This window comes from Protomyctophum parallelum (genome assembly GCF_964188405.1).
Source record: "Protomyctophum parallelum genome assembly, chromosome: 12".
Taxonomy (NCBI): domain Eukaryota; kingdom Metazoa; phylum Chordata; class Actinopteri; order Myctophiformes; family Myctophidae; genus Protomyctophum; species Protomyctophum parallelum.
In genome coordinates, this window is record NC_139712.1 from 13314323 (window position 1) to 13330969 (window position 16647).

Below are 16647 nucleotides of genomic sequence, written 5' to 3' on the forward strand. Positions count from 1 at the left end.
CATTTTGGTGTTAGCATCATGTTATGCTTTAGCTATTGAAAAATAGCAGATCTACAAGCTCTTAGCGCGCCACCGAGTGGCGCGCTATGAGCTTGTAGATCTGCTATTTTTGAAAAATCGAAGAACGACTGACATTTTTAGAATCTGATCTCAGGTCAGAATGGGTTAATCAGACCAGTGTGTGTCCAGTGGAAACCTCGTATGAATCTGATCTCAGGTCAGAATGGGTTAATCAGACCAGTGTGTGTCCAGTGGAAACCTCGTATGAATCTGATCTCAGGTCAGAATGGGTTATATAACATATTTTCAAACATTTTCCAAAAGTAGCAGAAATAGCAGGTTTCTTGGGACCGATCACAGATTGATTCGGCATGATAATTCTGGGGGTCCTCACGTCTAAATAGCTTTTTGACTATCGCGATCATTCTGTCCCCTCCCTAGGGGCGGGGTCTGGCGACGCCCAGGACACGCCCCCCGCGGGGTTCGAGGAGGAAGACGAGGAGGAGGAAGACGTGGGTCTGGTGAGCGACGAAGACTACAACCCTTCACCACCCCCCGCCCCCACCGTGGGGAGAGGGGGGGGCAGGAAGAGAGGCCGCAAGCCCAAGGTACCAGAAATATGTGTTAAAATACAACCTTTTATACTGAAGTAATGTGTTAAAATACAACCTTTTATACTGACGTAATATCTGTTAAAATACAACCTTTTATACTGACGTAATATCTGTTAAAATACAACCTTTTATACTGACGTAATATCTGTTAAAATACAACCTTTTATACTGACGTAATATCTGTTAAAATTCAACCTTTTATACTGAAGTAATATCTGTTAAATACAACCTTTTATTCTGAAGTAATAGGTGTTAAAATACAACCTTTTAAACTGACGTAATATCTGTTAAAATACAACCTTTTAAACTGAAGTAATATCTGTTAAATACAACCTTTTATTCTGAAGTAATAGGTGTTAAAATACAACCTTTTAAACTGACGTAATATCTGTTAAAATTCAACCATTTATACTGAAGTAATATGTGTCTCTCCGAGTTCCTCCATAATAACTGATGTTAAAATGCAGCAGCGTAGACCTGCCTTTTGTGTTCCATTCCTATAATAACTGATGTTAAAATACAGCAGCGTAGACCTGCCCTTTGGGTTCCATTCCTATAATAACTGATGTTAAAATACAGCAGCGTAGACCTGCCCTTTGTGTTCCATTCCTATAATAACTGATGTTAAAATACAGCAGCGTAGACCTGCCCTTTGTGTTCCATTCCTATAATAACTGATGTTAAAATACAGCAGCGTAGACCTGCCCTTTGTGTTCCATTCCTATAATAACTGATGTTAAAATACAGCAGCGTAGACCTGCCCTTTGTGTTCCATTCCTATAATAACTGATGTTAAAATACAGCAGCGTAGACCTGCCCTTTGTGTTCCATTCCTATAATAATACTAATAATAAAACTTTATTTGTATAGCATCTTTCATGACATGAAATGCAGCTCAAAGTGCTTTACAGAGCAATGGAGAAAAAAAAGAAAATCAAGGCAAAGACATTAAAAAACAAGCAGTAATACAATACAGTGAGGACATGAATAACAAAAAATAAAAGATCAATTAAAAGCAATGTTGTAGAAGTGGGTCTTGAGCTGTGCTTTAAAAATGTATACAGAGGCTGCCTGACGAAGGTACAGTGGGAGCTTGTTCCATGCCGTCGGCCCGTAGAAGCAAAAAGCTGCTTCCCCGTATTTTTTAGTTGCCATTTTTTAGGCAAAGCGAGCAGGCCAGCAGTGGAAGACCTTAGGGGGCGGTTTGGGACATATTTAGGCAGGCAGTCATGTAGGTAGGAAGGTGCGAGACCATTGAGAGCTTTATACACAAGTAAAATCATTTTAAAATCAATCCTAAAAACAACCGGAAGCCAGTGCAGTGAAGCCAAAACTGGAGTAATATGTTCTCTCATCTTAGTTCTAGTTAAAACTCTGGCTGCTGCATTTTGGACAAGTTGTAATCTGTCAGTTGTTTTCTTAGGCAGTCCAGAAAAAAGTGCATTGCAGTAATCAAGCCGAGGAAAAACAAAGGCGTGGATTAGCGTTTTTGCATCGTCCAAAGACAAATAGGCTCTGATTCGTGCAATATTTCTAAGGTGAAAAAAGGCAATCTTGGTAACATGATTAATGTGTGAATTAAAATTCAATTCAGAATCAATAATGACTGATGTTAAAATACAGCAGCGTAGACCTGCCCTTTGTGTTCTATTCCTATTATAATAACTGATGTTAAAATACAGCAGCGTAGACCTGCCCTTTGTGTTCCATTCCTATAATTACTGATGTTAAAATACAGCCGTGTAGACCTTCCCTTTGTGTTCCATTCCTATAATAACTGATGTTAAAATACAGCAGTGTAGACCTTCCCTTTGTGTTCCATTCCTATAATAACTGATGTTAAAATACAGCAGCGTAGACCTTCCCTTTGTGTTCCATTCCTATAATAATACTAATAATAAAACTTTGTTTGTATAGCACCTTTCATGACATGAAATGCAGCTCAAAGTGCTTTACAGAGCAATGGAGAAAAAAAAGAAAAGCAAGGTAAAGACATTAAAAAACAAGCAGTAATGCAATACAGTGAGGACATGATTAACAAAAAATAAAAGATCAATTAAAAGCAATGTTGTAGAAGTGGGTCTTGAGCTGTGCTTTAAAAATGTCTACAGAGGCTGCCTGTCGAAGGTACAGTGGGAGTTTGTTCCATGCCGATGGCCCGTAAAAGCAAAAAGCTGCTTCCCCGTATTTTTTAGTTGCCATTTTTTTAGGCAAAGCGAGCAGGCCAGCAGTGGAAGACCTTAGGGGGCGGTTTGGGACATATTTAGGCAGGCAGTCATGAAGGTAGGAAGGTGCGAGACCATTGAGAGCTTTATACACAAGTAAAATAATTTTAAAATCAATCCTAAAAACAACCGGAAGCCAGTGCAGTGAAGCCAAAACTGGAGTAATATGTTCTCTCATCTTAGTTCTAGTTAAAACTCTGGCTGCTGCATTTTGGACAAGTTGTAATCTGTCAGTTGTTTTCTTAGGCAGTCCAGAAAAAAAGTGCATTGCAGTAATCAAGCCGAGAAAAAACAAAGGCGTGGATTAGCGTTTTTGCATCGTCCAAAGACAAATAGGCTCTGATTTGTGCAATATTTCTAAGGTGAAAAAAGGCAATCTTGGTAACATGATTAATGTGTGAATTAAAATTAAATTCAGAATCAATAATGACTGATGTTAAAATACAGCAGCGTAGACCTGCCCTTTGTGTTCCATTCCTATAATAACTGATGTTAAAATACAGCAGCGTAGGCCCAGGCCGTAGCGTAACGGTCTGGGCACCGGACTGGTGATCCAGTCGCGGTGTGCCGCGGGTTCGACTCCCGGACCCGACACGGCCTTTACCGCATGTCATCCCCCCATCTCTCTCCCGTTTCCTGTCAGCCTACTGTCTGTCCCTTCAAAAATCAATAAAAGGCGTAAGCCGCAAAAAAATATCTTAAAAAAAAAAATAAAAAAATACAGCAGCGTAGACCTGTCCTTTGTGTTCCATTCCTATAATAACTGATGTTAAAATACAGCAGCGTAGACCTGTCCTTTGTGTTCCATTCCTATAATAACTGATGTTAAAATACAGCAGCGTAGACCTGTCCTTTTTGTTCCATTCCTGTAATAACTGATGTTAAAATACAGCAGCGTAGACCTTCCCTTTGTGTCCCATTCCTATAATAACTGATGTTAAAATACAGCAGCGTAGACCTGTCCTTTGTGTTCCATTCCTATAATAACTGATGTTAAAATACAGCAGCGTAGACCTGTCCTTTGTGTTCCATTCCTATAATAACTGATGTTAAAATACAGCAGCGTAGACCTGTCCTTTTTGTTCCATTCCTGTAATAACTGATGTTAAAATACAGCAGCGTAGACCTTCCCTTTGTGTCCCATTCCTATAATAACTGATGTTAAAATACAGCAGCGTAGACCTTCCCTTTGTGTCCCATTCCTATAATAACTGATGTTAAAATACAGCAGCGTAGACCTTCCCTTTGTGTCCCATTCCTATAATAACTGATGTTAAAATACAGCAGCGTAGACCTTCCCTTTGTGTCCCATTCCTATAATAACTGATGTTAAAATACAGCAGCGTAGACCTGCCCTTTGTGTCCCATTCCTATAATAATACTAATAATAAAACTTTATTTGTATAGCACCTTTCATGCAGCTCAAAGTGCTTTACAGAGCAATGGAGAAAAGAAAAAAAAGCAAGGCAAAGACATTAAAAAACAAGCAGTAATGCAATACAGTGAGGACATGAATAACAAAAAAATAAAAGATCAATTAAAAGCAATGTTGTAGAAGTGGGTCTTGAGCTGTGCTTTAAAAATGTCTACAGAGGCTGCCTGACGAAGGTACAGTGGGAGCTTGTTCCATGCCGTCGGCCCGTAGAAGCAAAAAGCTGCTTCCCCGTATTTTTGAGTTGCCATTTTTTTAGGCAAAGCGAGCAGGCCAGCAGTGGAAGACCTTAGGGGGCGGTTTGGGACATATTTAGGCAGGCAGTCATGTAGGTAGGAAGGTGCGAGACCATTGAGAGCTTTATACACAAGTAAAATCATTTTAAAATCAATCCTAAAAACAACCGGAAGCCAGTGCAGTGAAGCCAAAACTGGAGTAATATGTTCTCTCATCTTAGTTCTAGTTAAAACTCTGGCTGCTGCATTTTGGACAAGTTGTAATCTGTCAGTTGTTTTCTTAGGCAGTCCAGAAAAAAGTGCATTGCAGTAATCAAGCCGAGGAAAAACAAAGGCGTGGATTAGCGTTTTTGCATCGTCCAAAGACAAATAGGCTCTGATTCGTGCAATATTTCTAAGGTGAAAAAAGGCAATCTTGGTAACATGATTAATGTGTGAATTAAAATTCAATTCAGAATCAATAATGACTGATGTTAAAATACAGCAGCGTAGACCTGCCCTTTGTGTTCTATTCCTATTATAATAACTGATGTTAAAATACAGCAGCGTAGACCTGCCATTTGTGTTCCATTCCTATAATTACTGATGTTAAAATACAGCCGTGTAGACCTGACCTTTGTGTTCCATTCCTATAATAACTGATGTTAAAATACAGCAGTGTAGACCTTCCCTTTGTGTTCCATTCCTATAATAACTGATGTTAAAATACAGCAGCGTAGACCTTCCCTTTGTGTTCCATTCCTATAATAACTGATGTTAAAATACAGCAGCGTAGACCTGCCCTTTGTGTCCCATTCCTATAATAATACTAATAATAAAACTTTGTTTGTATAGCACCTTTCATGACATGAAATGCAGCTCAAAGTGCTTTACAGAGCAATGGAGAAAAAAAAGAAAAGCAAGGTAAAGACATTAAAAAACAAGCAGTAATGCAATACAGTGAGGACATGATTAACAAAAAATAAAAGATCAATTAAAAGCAATGTTGTAGAAGTGGGTCTTGAGCTGTGCTTTAAAAATGTCTACAGAGGCTGCCTGTCGAAGGTACAGTGGGAGTTTGTTCCATGCCGATGGCCCGTAGAAGCAAAAAGCTGCTTCCCCGTATTTTTTAGTTGCCATTTTTTTAGGCAAAGCGAGCAGGCCAGCAGTGGAAGACCTTAGGGGGCGGTTTGGGACATATTTAGGCAGGCAGTCATGAAGGTAGGAAGGTGCGAGACCATTGAGAGCTTTATACACAAGTAAAATAATTTTAAAATCAATCCTAAAAACAACCGGAAGCCAGTGCAGTGAAGCCAAAACTGGAGTAATATGTTCTCTCATCTTAGTTCTAGTTAAAACTCTGGCTGCTGCATTTTGGACAAGTTGTAATCTGTCAGTTGTTTTCTTAGGCAGTCCAGAAAAAAAGTGCATTGCAGTAATCAAGCCGAGAAAAAACAAAGGCGTGGATTAGCGTTTTTGCATCGTCCAAAGACAAATAGGCTCTGATTTGTGCAATATTTCTAAGGTGAAAAAAGGCAATCTTGGTAACATGATTAATGTGTGAATTAAAATTAAATTCAGAATCAATAATGACTGATGTTAAAATACAGCAGCGTAGACCTGCCCTTTGTGTTCCATTCCTATAATAACTGATGTTAAAATACAGCAGCGTAGACCTGTCCTTTGTGTTCCATTCCTATAATAACTGATGTTAAAATACAGCAGCGTAGACCTGTCCTTTGTGTTCCATTCCTATAATAACTGATGTTAAAATACAGCAGCGTAGACCTGTCCTTTTTGTTCCATTCCTGTAATAACTGATGTTAAAATACAGCAGCGTAGACCTTCCCTTTGTGTCCCATTCCTATAATAACTGATGTTAAAATACAGCAGCGTAGACCTGTCCTTTGTGTTCCATTCCTATAATAACTGATGTTAAAATACAGCAGCGTAGACCTGTCCTTTGTGTTCCATTCCTATAATAACTGATGTTAAAATACAGCAGCGTAGACCTGTCCTTTTTGTTCCATTCCTGTAATAACTGATGTTAAAATACAGCAGCGTAGACCTTCCCTTTGTGTCCCATTCCTATAATAACTGATGTTAAAATACAGCAGCGTAGACCTTCCCTTTGTGTCCCATTCCTATAATAACTGATGTTAAAATACAGCAGCGTAGACCTTCCCTTTGTGTCCCATTCCTATAATAACTGATGTTAAAATACAGCAGCGTAGACCTTCCCTTTGTGTCCCATTCCTATAATAACTGATGTTAAAATACAGCAGCGTAGACCTGCCCTTTGTGTCCCATTCCTATAATAATACTAATAATAAAACTTTATTTGTATAGCACCTTTCATGCAGCTCAAAGTGCTTTACAGAGCAATGGAGAAAAGAAAAAAAAGCAAGGCAAAGACATTAAAAAACAAGCAGTAATGCAATACAGTGAGGACATGAATAACAAAAAAATAAAAGATCAATTAAAAGCAATGTTGTAGAAGTGGGTCTTGAGCTGTGCTTTAAAAATGTCTACAGAGGCTGCCTGACGAAGGTACAGTGGGAGCTTGTTCCATGCCGTCGGCCCGTAGAAGCAAAAAGCTGCTTCCCCGTATTTTTTAGTTGCCATTTTTTTAGGCAAAGCGAGCAGGCCAGCAGTGGAAGACCTTAGGGGGGCGGTTTGGGACATATTTAGGCAGGCAGTCATGTAGGTAGGAAGGTGCGAGACCATTGAGAGCTTTATACACAAGTAAAATAATTTTAAAATCAATCCTAAAAACAACCGGAAGCCAGTGCAGTGAAGCCAAAACTGGAGTAATATGTTCTCTCATCTTAGTTCTAGTTAAAACTCTGGCTGCTGCATTTTGGACAAGTTGTAATCTGTCAGTTGTTTTCTTAGGCAGTCCAGAAAAAAGTGCATTGCAGTAATCAAGCCGAGAAAAAACAAAGGTGTGGATTAGCGTTTTTGCATCGTCCAAAGACAAATAGGCTCTGATTCGTGCAATATTTCTAAGGTGAAAAAAGGCTATCTTGGTAACATGATTAATGTGTGAATTAAAATTCAATTCAGAATCAATAATGACTGATGTTAAAATACAGCAGCGTAGACCGGCCCTTTGTGTTCCATTCCTATAATAACTGATGTTAAAATACAGCAGCGTAGACCTGCCCTTTGTGTTCCATTCCTATAATAACTGATGTCAAAATACAGCAGCGTAGACCTGCCCTTTGTGTTCCATTCCTATAATAACTGATGTTAAAATACAGCAGCGTAGACCTGACCTTTATGTTCCATTCCTATAATAACTGATGTTAAAATACAGCAGCGTAGACCTGCCCTTTGTGTTCCATTCCTATAATAACTGATGTTAAAATACAACCTTTTAAACTGATGTGTCTCTTCAAGTACCTCCATAATAACTGATATTAAAATCCATTCCTAATTCAATAATTCTGCTGCTCTGACAAAACTCAGTCTAATCACTAATCAGCTGAACTGATGATATTTATAACGTGATTAATCCGTTCTCGAATCTTCTACTAACGTCTAGCTGTGCTGTCGTGCTCATTTCAGCATGGCTGGAGAGCCTGTTTCAACCAATTGCTTTTTTGGTCAGCTGAGCCTCCTCTGTGTGTCAGTACCTCTGTGTGTCCACCAGAGGGGGCTCAATTACCACCAGAGGTTCTAGTACCAGCGGCTGGGAACCAAAGTAACATTTACTGGAGTTCTTTAGTAACATTTTGAGTTATTTGTACTTTACTCAAGTATTTCCAATTTCCAGTACTTCTACTCCACTACATGTCAGGAATATTATACTGTTATTTTATACTAAAATAACAGCAGTATAACATTAGGTAAAGGTAAGGTAAATTGTATTTATAAAGCGCCTTTCAAAACAAAAGGTGCTGTACGATAAATAAAAAGAAATAAAACAAGAGCAACACATAGATCATCAATAAAACGACAACACAATGACAGAGTAATAATACAAAAGAAGAAAATATATATAAACATGCTTTACCATATAGACAATATTACAGACAAAAGTGCCTTTGAAACAAATGTGTTTTTTAGCAGCTTTTTGAACGTATGGACAGATTCTGCCCTCCTTAGGGAAAGGGGTAATTAATTCTGCCCTCCTTAGGGAAAGGGGTAATTAATTCTGCCCTCCTGAGGGAAAGGGGTAATTAATTCTGCCCTCCTGAGGGAAAGGGGTAATTAATTCTGCCCTCCTGAGGGAAAGGGGTAATTAATTCTGCCCTCCTGAGGGAAAGGGGTAATTAATTCTGCCCTCCTTAGGGAAAGGGGTAATTCATTCTGCCCTCCTTAGGGAAAGGGGTAATTCATTCTGCCCTCCTGAGGGAAAGGGGTAATTAATTCTGCCCTCCTGAGGGAAAGGGGTAATTCATTCTGCCCTCCTTAAGGAAAGGGGTAATTCATTCTGCCCTCCTTAAGGAAAGGGGTAGTTCATTCTGCCCTCCTTAGGGAAAGGGGTAATTCATTCTGCCCTCCTTAGGGAAAGGGGTAATTCATTCTGCCCTCCTTAGGGAAAGGGGTAATTAATTCTGCCCTCCTTAGGGAAAGGGGTAATTAATTCTGTCCTCCTTAGGGAAAGGGGTAATTAATTCTGCCCTCCTTTAGGGAAAGGGGTAATTCATTCTGCCCTCCTTAGGGAAAGGGGTAATTCATTCTGTCCTCCTTAGGGAAAGGGGTAATTAATTCTGCCCTCCTTAGGGAAAGGGGTAATTCATTCTGCCCTCCTTAGGGAAAGGGGTAATTAATTCTGTCCTCCTTAGGGAAAGGGGTAATTAATTCTGCCCTCCTTTAGGGAAAGGGGTAATTCATTCTGCCCTCCTTAGGGAAAGGGGTAATTCATTCTGTCCTCCTTAGGGAAAGGGGTAATTAATTCTGCCCTCCTTAGGGAAAGGGGTAATTCATTCTGCCCTCCTTAGGGAAAGGGGTAATTCATTCTGCCCTCCTTAGGGAAAGGGGTAATTAATTCTGCCCTCCTTAGGGAAAGGGGTAATTCATTCTGCCCTCCTTAGGGAAAGGGGTAATTCATTCTGCCCTCCTTTAGGGAAAGGGGTAATTCATTCTGCCCTCCTTAGGGAAAGGGGTAATTCATTCTGCCCTCCTTAGGGAAAGGGGTAATTAATTCTGCCCTCCTTAGGGAAAGGGGTAGTTCATTCTGCCCTCCTTAGGGAAAGGGGTAATTCATTCTGCCCTCCTTTAGGGAAAGGGGTAATTCATTCTGCCCTCCTTTAGGGAAAGGGGTAATTCATTCTGCCCTCCTTAGGGAAAGGGGTAATTCATTCCATAGGGTAGGGGCGACAACTGAAAAAGCTCTATCGCCTTTTGTTCTCAGTCTCGTATTAGGAACTTTGAGCAGGTCTTTGCCTGAAGACCTTTTGCTTTGGGGAATAATAGTTCAGTTATGTACATAGGAGACAGCCCATGGAGAGCTTTAAAAGTGATTAATAAAATGTTTAAAAACAATTCTGCAGTCAATTGGAAGCCAGTGTAAAGCAACAAGCACAGCTGGGTGATACGAGACCTTCTAAAAGTGTTCGTTAAAAGTCTGGCAGCTTTATTCTGCTAGCCTGACACTCAGCCTGAATGTTCATTTCGTTTCACTCCATTATTCAGTCTGAGCGCCCTCCCTACTACAGCCGTTTCTGGGATGGGCGTTGCCAAAGAGGCAGTCTTCGGTGATTGGTTCATACCAACCAATCAGAATAGTAGGAAAGAAGATGACGTTGTTGTCAATCATGAGGCTATGGCTAACCCGTTTGCTAACCAAACAAACACAGCCAACGAGCGCTACTAGCATGTAAACAAAAGCGGTAAAATATGTCGGATGATGATGTTTATAAAACCTCTCGTGTCTTCAAAGAAACTATTTATCATACGTCGATTTAATAGCCAGATTGATATGGCCGTGAGTCACCGCAGTGGGGGCAGCCATGTTTGTTTGTGTATGGACGGCACTGTTGTTTGACGTCATCGAGTTGAAACGACGCTTATTCGTCGGTTGGATTTCCAACCGAGTCTGAGACCTCCTTCGGGAGCGTCACCAGACCCTAAATCGCCTGAACATAAATTTTTAATGTGGCTAGCATTTCAGGGGCTGGAGCCAGGCTAGTATTCTGCACCAACTGGAGGCCATGTACTGAAGAGCGACTGAGGGTAGTGAATAAGGAGTTGCAATAGTCCAGCCGGGAAGAAATAAAAGCATGCATGAGTTATTCCAGATCTCGAGGGGTTAATTAAAAGCGACGTGATTTCGGAAATGTTTCTTAGCTGAAAGAAACGGGTTTGAACCACTTTTTTTAATATGTGGCTCGAAATTAATTTGCTGGTCAAATAACACTCCCCTAGGTTTTTTGAAACCTTTGTGAAGTGTGCTGATGAAGGACCCAGGGACTGCTTTATGTCATTACATATAGTATCTGGGCCTATGAGAAGGACTTCAGTTTTGTCCGGGTTTAATTGGAGAAAACGTTCTGCCATCCAGTCTTTAATGGAAGACAGACAATCTTTTTAAATAGACAATTTGCTATGTTCAGAGGGTTTAAAAGCAAAATACAGCTGGGTGACAACAGCATAACAGTGGTAAGACACATCATTAAAATGACTGATTAAAACACCAAGTGGAAGCATGTATAAAGAAAATAAAATGAGACCAAGAAACATTATTACATAATTTTATAACTAGGGATGTCCCCATACACTTTTTTCCCGATACCACAATTTCTGTGTTAGCCGATACCGAATACCGATACCAGAGAATAATATTTATAATTTTATTACTTATTTTATCTTGTATTGTTTATAGCAGACTTGCAGTCCCAACATTCTATTTACCTGCCATAGTGTCGACCCCTTACCCCTGTGTGGGATCGCTGGTTAGACTGGCATAGTGTCGACCCCTTACCCCTGTGTGGGATCGCTGGTTAGACTGGCATAGTGTCGACCCCTTACCCCTGTGTGGGATCGCTGGTTAGACTGGCATAGTGTCGACCCCTTACCCCTGTGTGGGATCGCTGGTTAGACTGGCATAGTGTCGACCCCTTACCCCTGTGTGGGATCGCTGGTTAGACTGGCATAGTGTCGACCCCTTACCCCTGTGTGGGATCGCTGGTTAGACTGGCATAGTGTCGACCCCTTACCCCTGTGTGGGATCACTGGTTAGACTGGCATAGTGTCAACCCCTTACCCCTGTGTGGGATCACTGGTTAGACTGGCATAGTGTCGACCCCTTACCCCTGTGTCAGATCACTGGTTAGACTGGCATAGTGTCGACCCCTTACCCCTGTGTGGGATCGCTGGTTAGACTGGCATAGTGTCGACCCCTTACCCCTGTGTGGGATCGCTGGTTAGACTGGCATAGTGTCGACCCCTTACCCCTGTGTGGGATCACTGGTTAGACTGGCATAGTGTCAACCCCTTACCCCTGTGTGGGATCGCTGGTTAGACTGGCATAGTGTCGACCCCTTACCCCTGTGTGGGATCGCTGGTTAGACTGGCATAGTGTCGACCCCTTACCCCTGTGTGGGATCACTGGTTAGACTGGCATAGTGTCAACCCCTTACCCCTGTGTGGGATCACTGGTTAGACTGGCATAGTGTCGACCCCTTACCCCTGTGTCAGATCACTGGTTAGACTGGCATAGTGTCGACCCCTTACCCCTGTGTGGGATCACTGGTTAGACTGGCATAGTGTCAACCCCCTTACCCCTGTGTGGGATCACTGGTTAGACTGGCATAGTGTCAACCCCCTTACCCCTGTGTGGGATCACTGGTTAGACTGGCATAGTGTCGACCCCTTACCCCTGTGTGGGATCACTGGTTATTAAAACCTACTGTAATAATTAATAATTATTCAAACCTACTGTAATAATTAATAATTATTCAAACCTACTGTAATAATTATTAAAACCTACTGTAAGCTCTTCAGCTCTTCACGATTCAAGATCTTCTTCCACCCCTTCAAGGTCCCGGGCCGCGGCGAGCGGGCCCTCCCACCCCCCCAGACCGGGTCCCCTCGCAGAGGGAGGGGGAGGGGCCGAGGACGAGGACGAGGAAGAGGAAGAGGAAGAGGTGTGGCGATATCGGAAGAGCTCCCAGAGGCAGAGGGCGGAGCCTCACAGGTAGGGACGCACCGTCCGTCCGTCCGTCTTCAACCGCTTATCCGTAGTCGGGTCGCGGGGGCAACAGCTCCACCAGAGAGCTCCAGACTTCCCTCTCCAGAGCAACAGTAGTGACTTCCTCCATGGGGGATCCCGAGGTGTTCCAAGGCCAGTGAGTCGATGTGTTTCCTCCAACTGGTCCTTGGTCTGCCCCGGGGTCTCCTCCCAGTGGAGATATAATCCATCTGGTCCTTGGTCTGCCCCGGGGTCTCCTCCCAGTGGAGATATAATCATCTGGTCCTTGGTCTGCCCCGGGGGTCTCCTCCCAGTGGAGATATAATCCATCTGGTCCTTGGTCTGCCCGGGGTCTCCTACCAGTGGAGATATAACCCATCTGGTCCTTGGTCTGCCCGGGGTCTCCTCCCAGTGGAGATATAATCATCTGGTCCTTGGTCTGCCCGGGGTCTCCTCCCAGTTAGTCCTGTGACGAACAGTCAAAAAGTGCTTTAGTTTTCGAGATACCCCTACCGGAGGTAGGACCAAACACAACATAGTTTTTTCCTCATCTCTAAGGTCTCCCAGACATGAAATGGATTCTTATATAAAAATATTTTACTGCAAAAGTGGTGAAATTGATATTTAAAGTTATACACCCCAAACTAATAATACAGCCTGTCCGTCTGGGGATTAAGGCATATAAACTCATGTAGAGTCACAATGGAAGCTCTGAGAGGTTTACAACTTGGCATACTTGAAGCCAGGACATCCCTCTACATTCTAAAAAAAAGAATAATGTCAATATGTGAATGTAAATATGAGATATAGACATTTAAACACATACCTACAATAGGCGGAAATGTAAATCTATGTAGAGTGTCTTCTTTACTTTGTAGTGACTCTGACATGGATTGTCAGAAACACATATGAGGGCTTGAATGGAAGGTGTGGTTCTGCTTAATCGAGCAATACCAATTGTGTAACTATAGCTTGAATAAGTTCTATTATTATTATTAACTGTAGCTTGAATAAGTTCTATTATTATTATTAACTGTAGCTTGAATAAGTTCTATTATTATTATTAACTGTAGCTTGAATACTCATGGAGTTATGGCACTAAACGTATATGGTTTCCCAAATGGGAGGAAATAAAGCAGTCCTAAATGAAATCTACAGTATCAAACAGATTAGGTTTATTTTGACTTCACTTATGTCAAGGTGGGGAAATTATAACAAATTCACTTGAGTAGAAGTCCCTAAAATATATGAAATGTCACAAATGAGAAATTGTGAAAGTATATATGCAGCTTAAACAATAGTAGGCTACAGAGATAAATGCAGCCCTACAATAGAACTACCTAACTATTATTTAGCACACCTGGATGAGGGAAACCAAGCTCCATGCTCAATGTTATCCTCATACCAGCAAGTCATTCATTCATGTAGAGTTGATATAATCATTTAACATGTTTGCTTTAAGGTAAAGTTGTATTTAGCTCCACCACATCTGCATTGTATTGCCTATGGCTTTCTTCATAAACAGACAGGTAAATCATTGCAAATATTTTGGAATATGAAAAGATTGGAATGATGGCAAATCAAGTAGCTATCTGACCTAGCTTTAAGTTCCATTTAGTGTAACATACTAACAGAGCATGTCCAGTAGCCATTGACAATAGTAGAACCCTGACACTGTAGACCTGAGGCCGGGAAAAAGGCAAGGTCATGTGCACGCATCGGCCTGGGTGACGGCAGACTGCTGGCGCTTTGACACCGGGAGTCAGATCAACATATGGAATTAATTCTGTACTGGCCATATATCGAGCGTGTCTTGAGTATACAGGGATTAAAGGAGAATTCCATACTAAAAGGCTTTCTTACCTTTCTTTGTAGTTGTTACGTCCCCATCAAAGAGGTCCAGGTGTTATTTTGTGCAAAAGCTCCTTATTGGCTATTTCCCCTACCATAAGCCCTAAATGAATTGCATTGAATTGAATGGGATGTATGGGGTGTTGTGCTAATTCGCTTATTTCCATCTAAATAAGTAGTAAAGTGTGCCGCTTGGGTTATTATTTACATTATGAAGAGAGGATATATACAAAAAAATTATAATTTTGAGCGATGGAAATAAGCGAATTAGCACAACACCCCATACATCCCATTCAATTCAATGCAATTCATTTAGGGCTTATGGTAGGGTAAATAGCCAATAAGGATCTTTTGCACAAAATAACACCTGGACCTCTTTGATGGGGAACTACAAAGAAAGGTAAGAAAGCCTTTTAGTAATGAATTCTCCTTTAATGAGGTCAGATCAACATACAATATGGAATGTCAGCTCAACAGGTCAGCTCCATTTATGGAGATCTAAGCGTTTGAGGTCAGATGTAGAGTTGCTGGCCAATATTGATGACATTAGGGATGTCATCAATCAGGGCATTCCTATATATGGGCTTAATATTGATGAGGGATCTCCATCACTGATGATGTCACGTGATGTCATCAGGGCATTCCTATATATGGGCTTAATATCGATGAGGGATCTCCATCCCTGATGATGTCACGTGATGTCACAAGGTGACTAACTGACTGACAGGACATCTATGTTTTCATAGTAAATGTGACGTGCGGTTGCTATTACAACATGGTTTAAAAAACATCCAAATACAAATAGAAAAATGAAAGTGACACACGGTCCATAATGTCAAAACTTCCGCAGTAGAAGACCTTCAACACTAAATGTTGCTCAACATGATGATGATGTTCATAAAACCCTGACTCCATATACCAACACTATGCTCTCGTAACCTTATCGTATGAAGATAAATATCATACGATACAGTATATAACCTCTGACTGGGAGTTATAATGACATACTGAAGACTCTGAGCTCTGAGGAAGATGTGATGATGGTCTAAATACAGATCCTGGAAACTGAAGGAAAATCTCATACGTTACAATTTGAATTGTAGATTGAGCTGAAAGGTCTGATGTGGTATGCTCTGAAAGTGTGCCCATGGAATATGCACCGATAGAAGCTGCACGTCCAAGAAAAAACAGAGCTGTAGAGCTTCAGATATATTGATGAAGAAAATCATGGACCATGTGTCTTCAGGATGTCATCATAACGCTTAGTTATGTAGCGCTATATTGGATCACTCCAATATATGATAGTTCCGTCCGCAGGCGGAGCGTCGAGCGGACTTACCGATGATCCCGTGCTAAGACACGGGAAAATGACGTGTGAGTGAGGCACCGCCTCCCGAGGGTACTTTGCCCGCACACGTCATTTCCCCTACCTCTTTTCTTTCCTCGGCGACGTCGGTTGGTAAGGACTATAGTTAAGTACTACCGTAAGTAGGTATAACTCCCTTTGAGCAGCCAGTTGGCTCCTCTCTGAGTTGCCTTCTTTGTATCAGTGTGTTGAAGCTAAAGCTAAAAACACCACCGTGCTACGGTGGCACGAGCCGGTCGCTCGTGCTACGGCGTCAAGAGGTTGCCCTGTTGACTAGCTGTCTTTCGCTTGTAACTGACGGTCTGTCTGCTTGCCGGTCCCTCACGGCTCACTTCGGGAACGAACGCCTTCCCTAGACGGCTGCGGAGCGCGTCTCGCTAACCCCCTGGGCAGCTAGCCGTCTCCCAGGGAAAGAAGGAAACGCCACGCGTTCTCCACTTCCCCGTCTTAGTACTTTAACTCGCTCTCCAGCTGTGGTGGTTTAAATCCAACAGAATAGGCGAGTATTAAATCGACCGTTCAGCTTGCGCAGTACACCAAGCACAAAGCTGATTTTACTCAGTTGGCTGGAGTACTAACATGACATTGAGTCAGTTGCACAAGCACTGTACCTGTTATTTTGCCCTGCGTTGTCCCTCCGTATAAAGCCAAAGGCTAATAACGGTGTGTCTCAGGGTTTTCCATTATATTATATTACACAAGTGTATATATTACAATCGCCCGTGTAAGCCGAGGGCTGCCACACGGTGCGCATTTAAAACTGGTACATTATTATTATAATTTATGTTACACAAGTAAGTTAAG

At 41.7% G+C, this 16647-nt stretch overlaps 1 protein-coding gene across 1 annotated transcript in view; it reads left to right on the forward strand.

The window, feature by feature from the left end:
• Positions 1 to 16647, forward strand: part of mynn (myoneurin) — a 43706-nt gene that overhangs the window by 5712 nt on the left and 21347 nt on the right. The window contains exons 4-5 of the mRNA XM_083777641.1: positions 442 to 608; positions 12477 to 12632. Coding sequence (XP_083633767.1) covers positions 442 to 608; positions 12477 to 12632 — 323 coding nt within the window. The remainder of the gene's footprint in view (positions 1 to 441; positions 609 to 12476; positions 12633 to 16647) is intronic.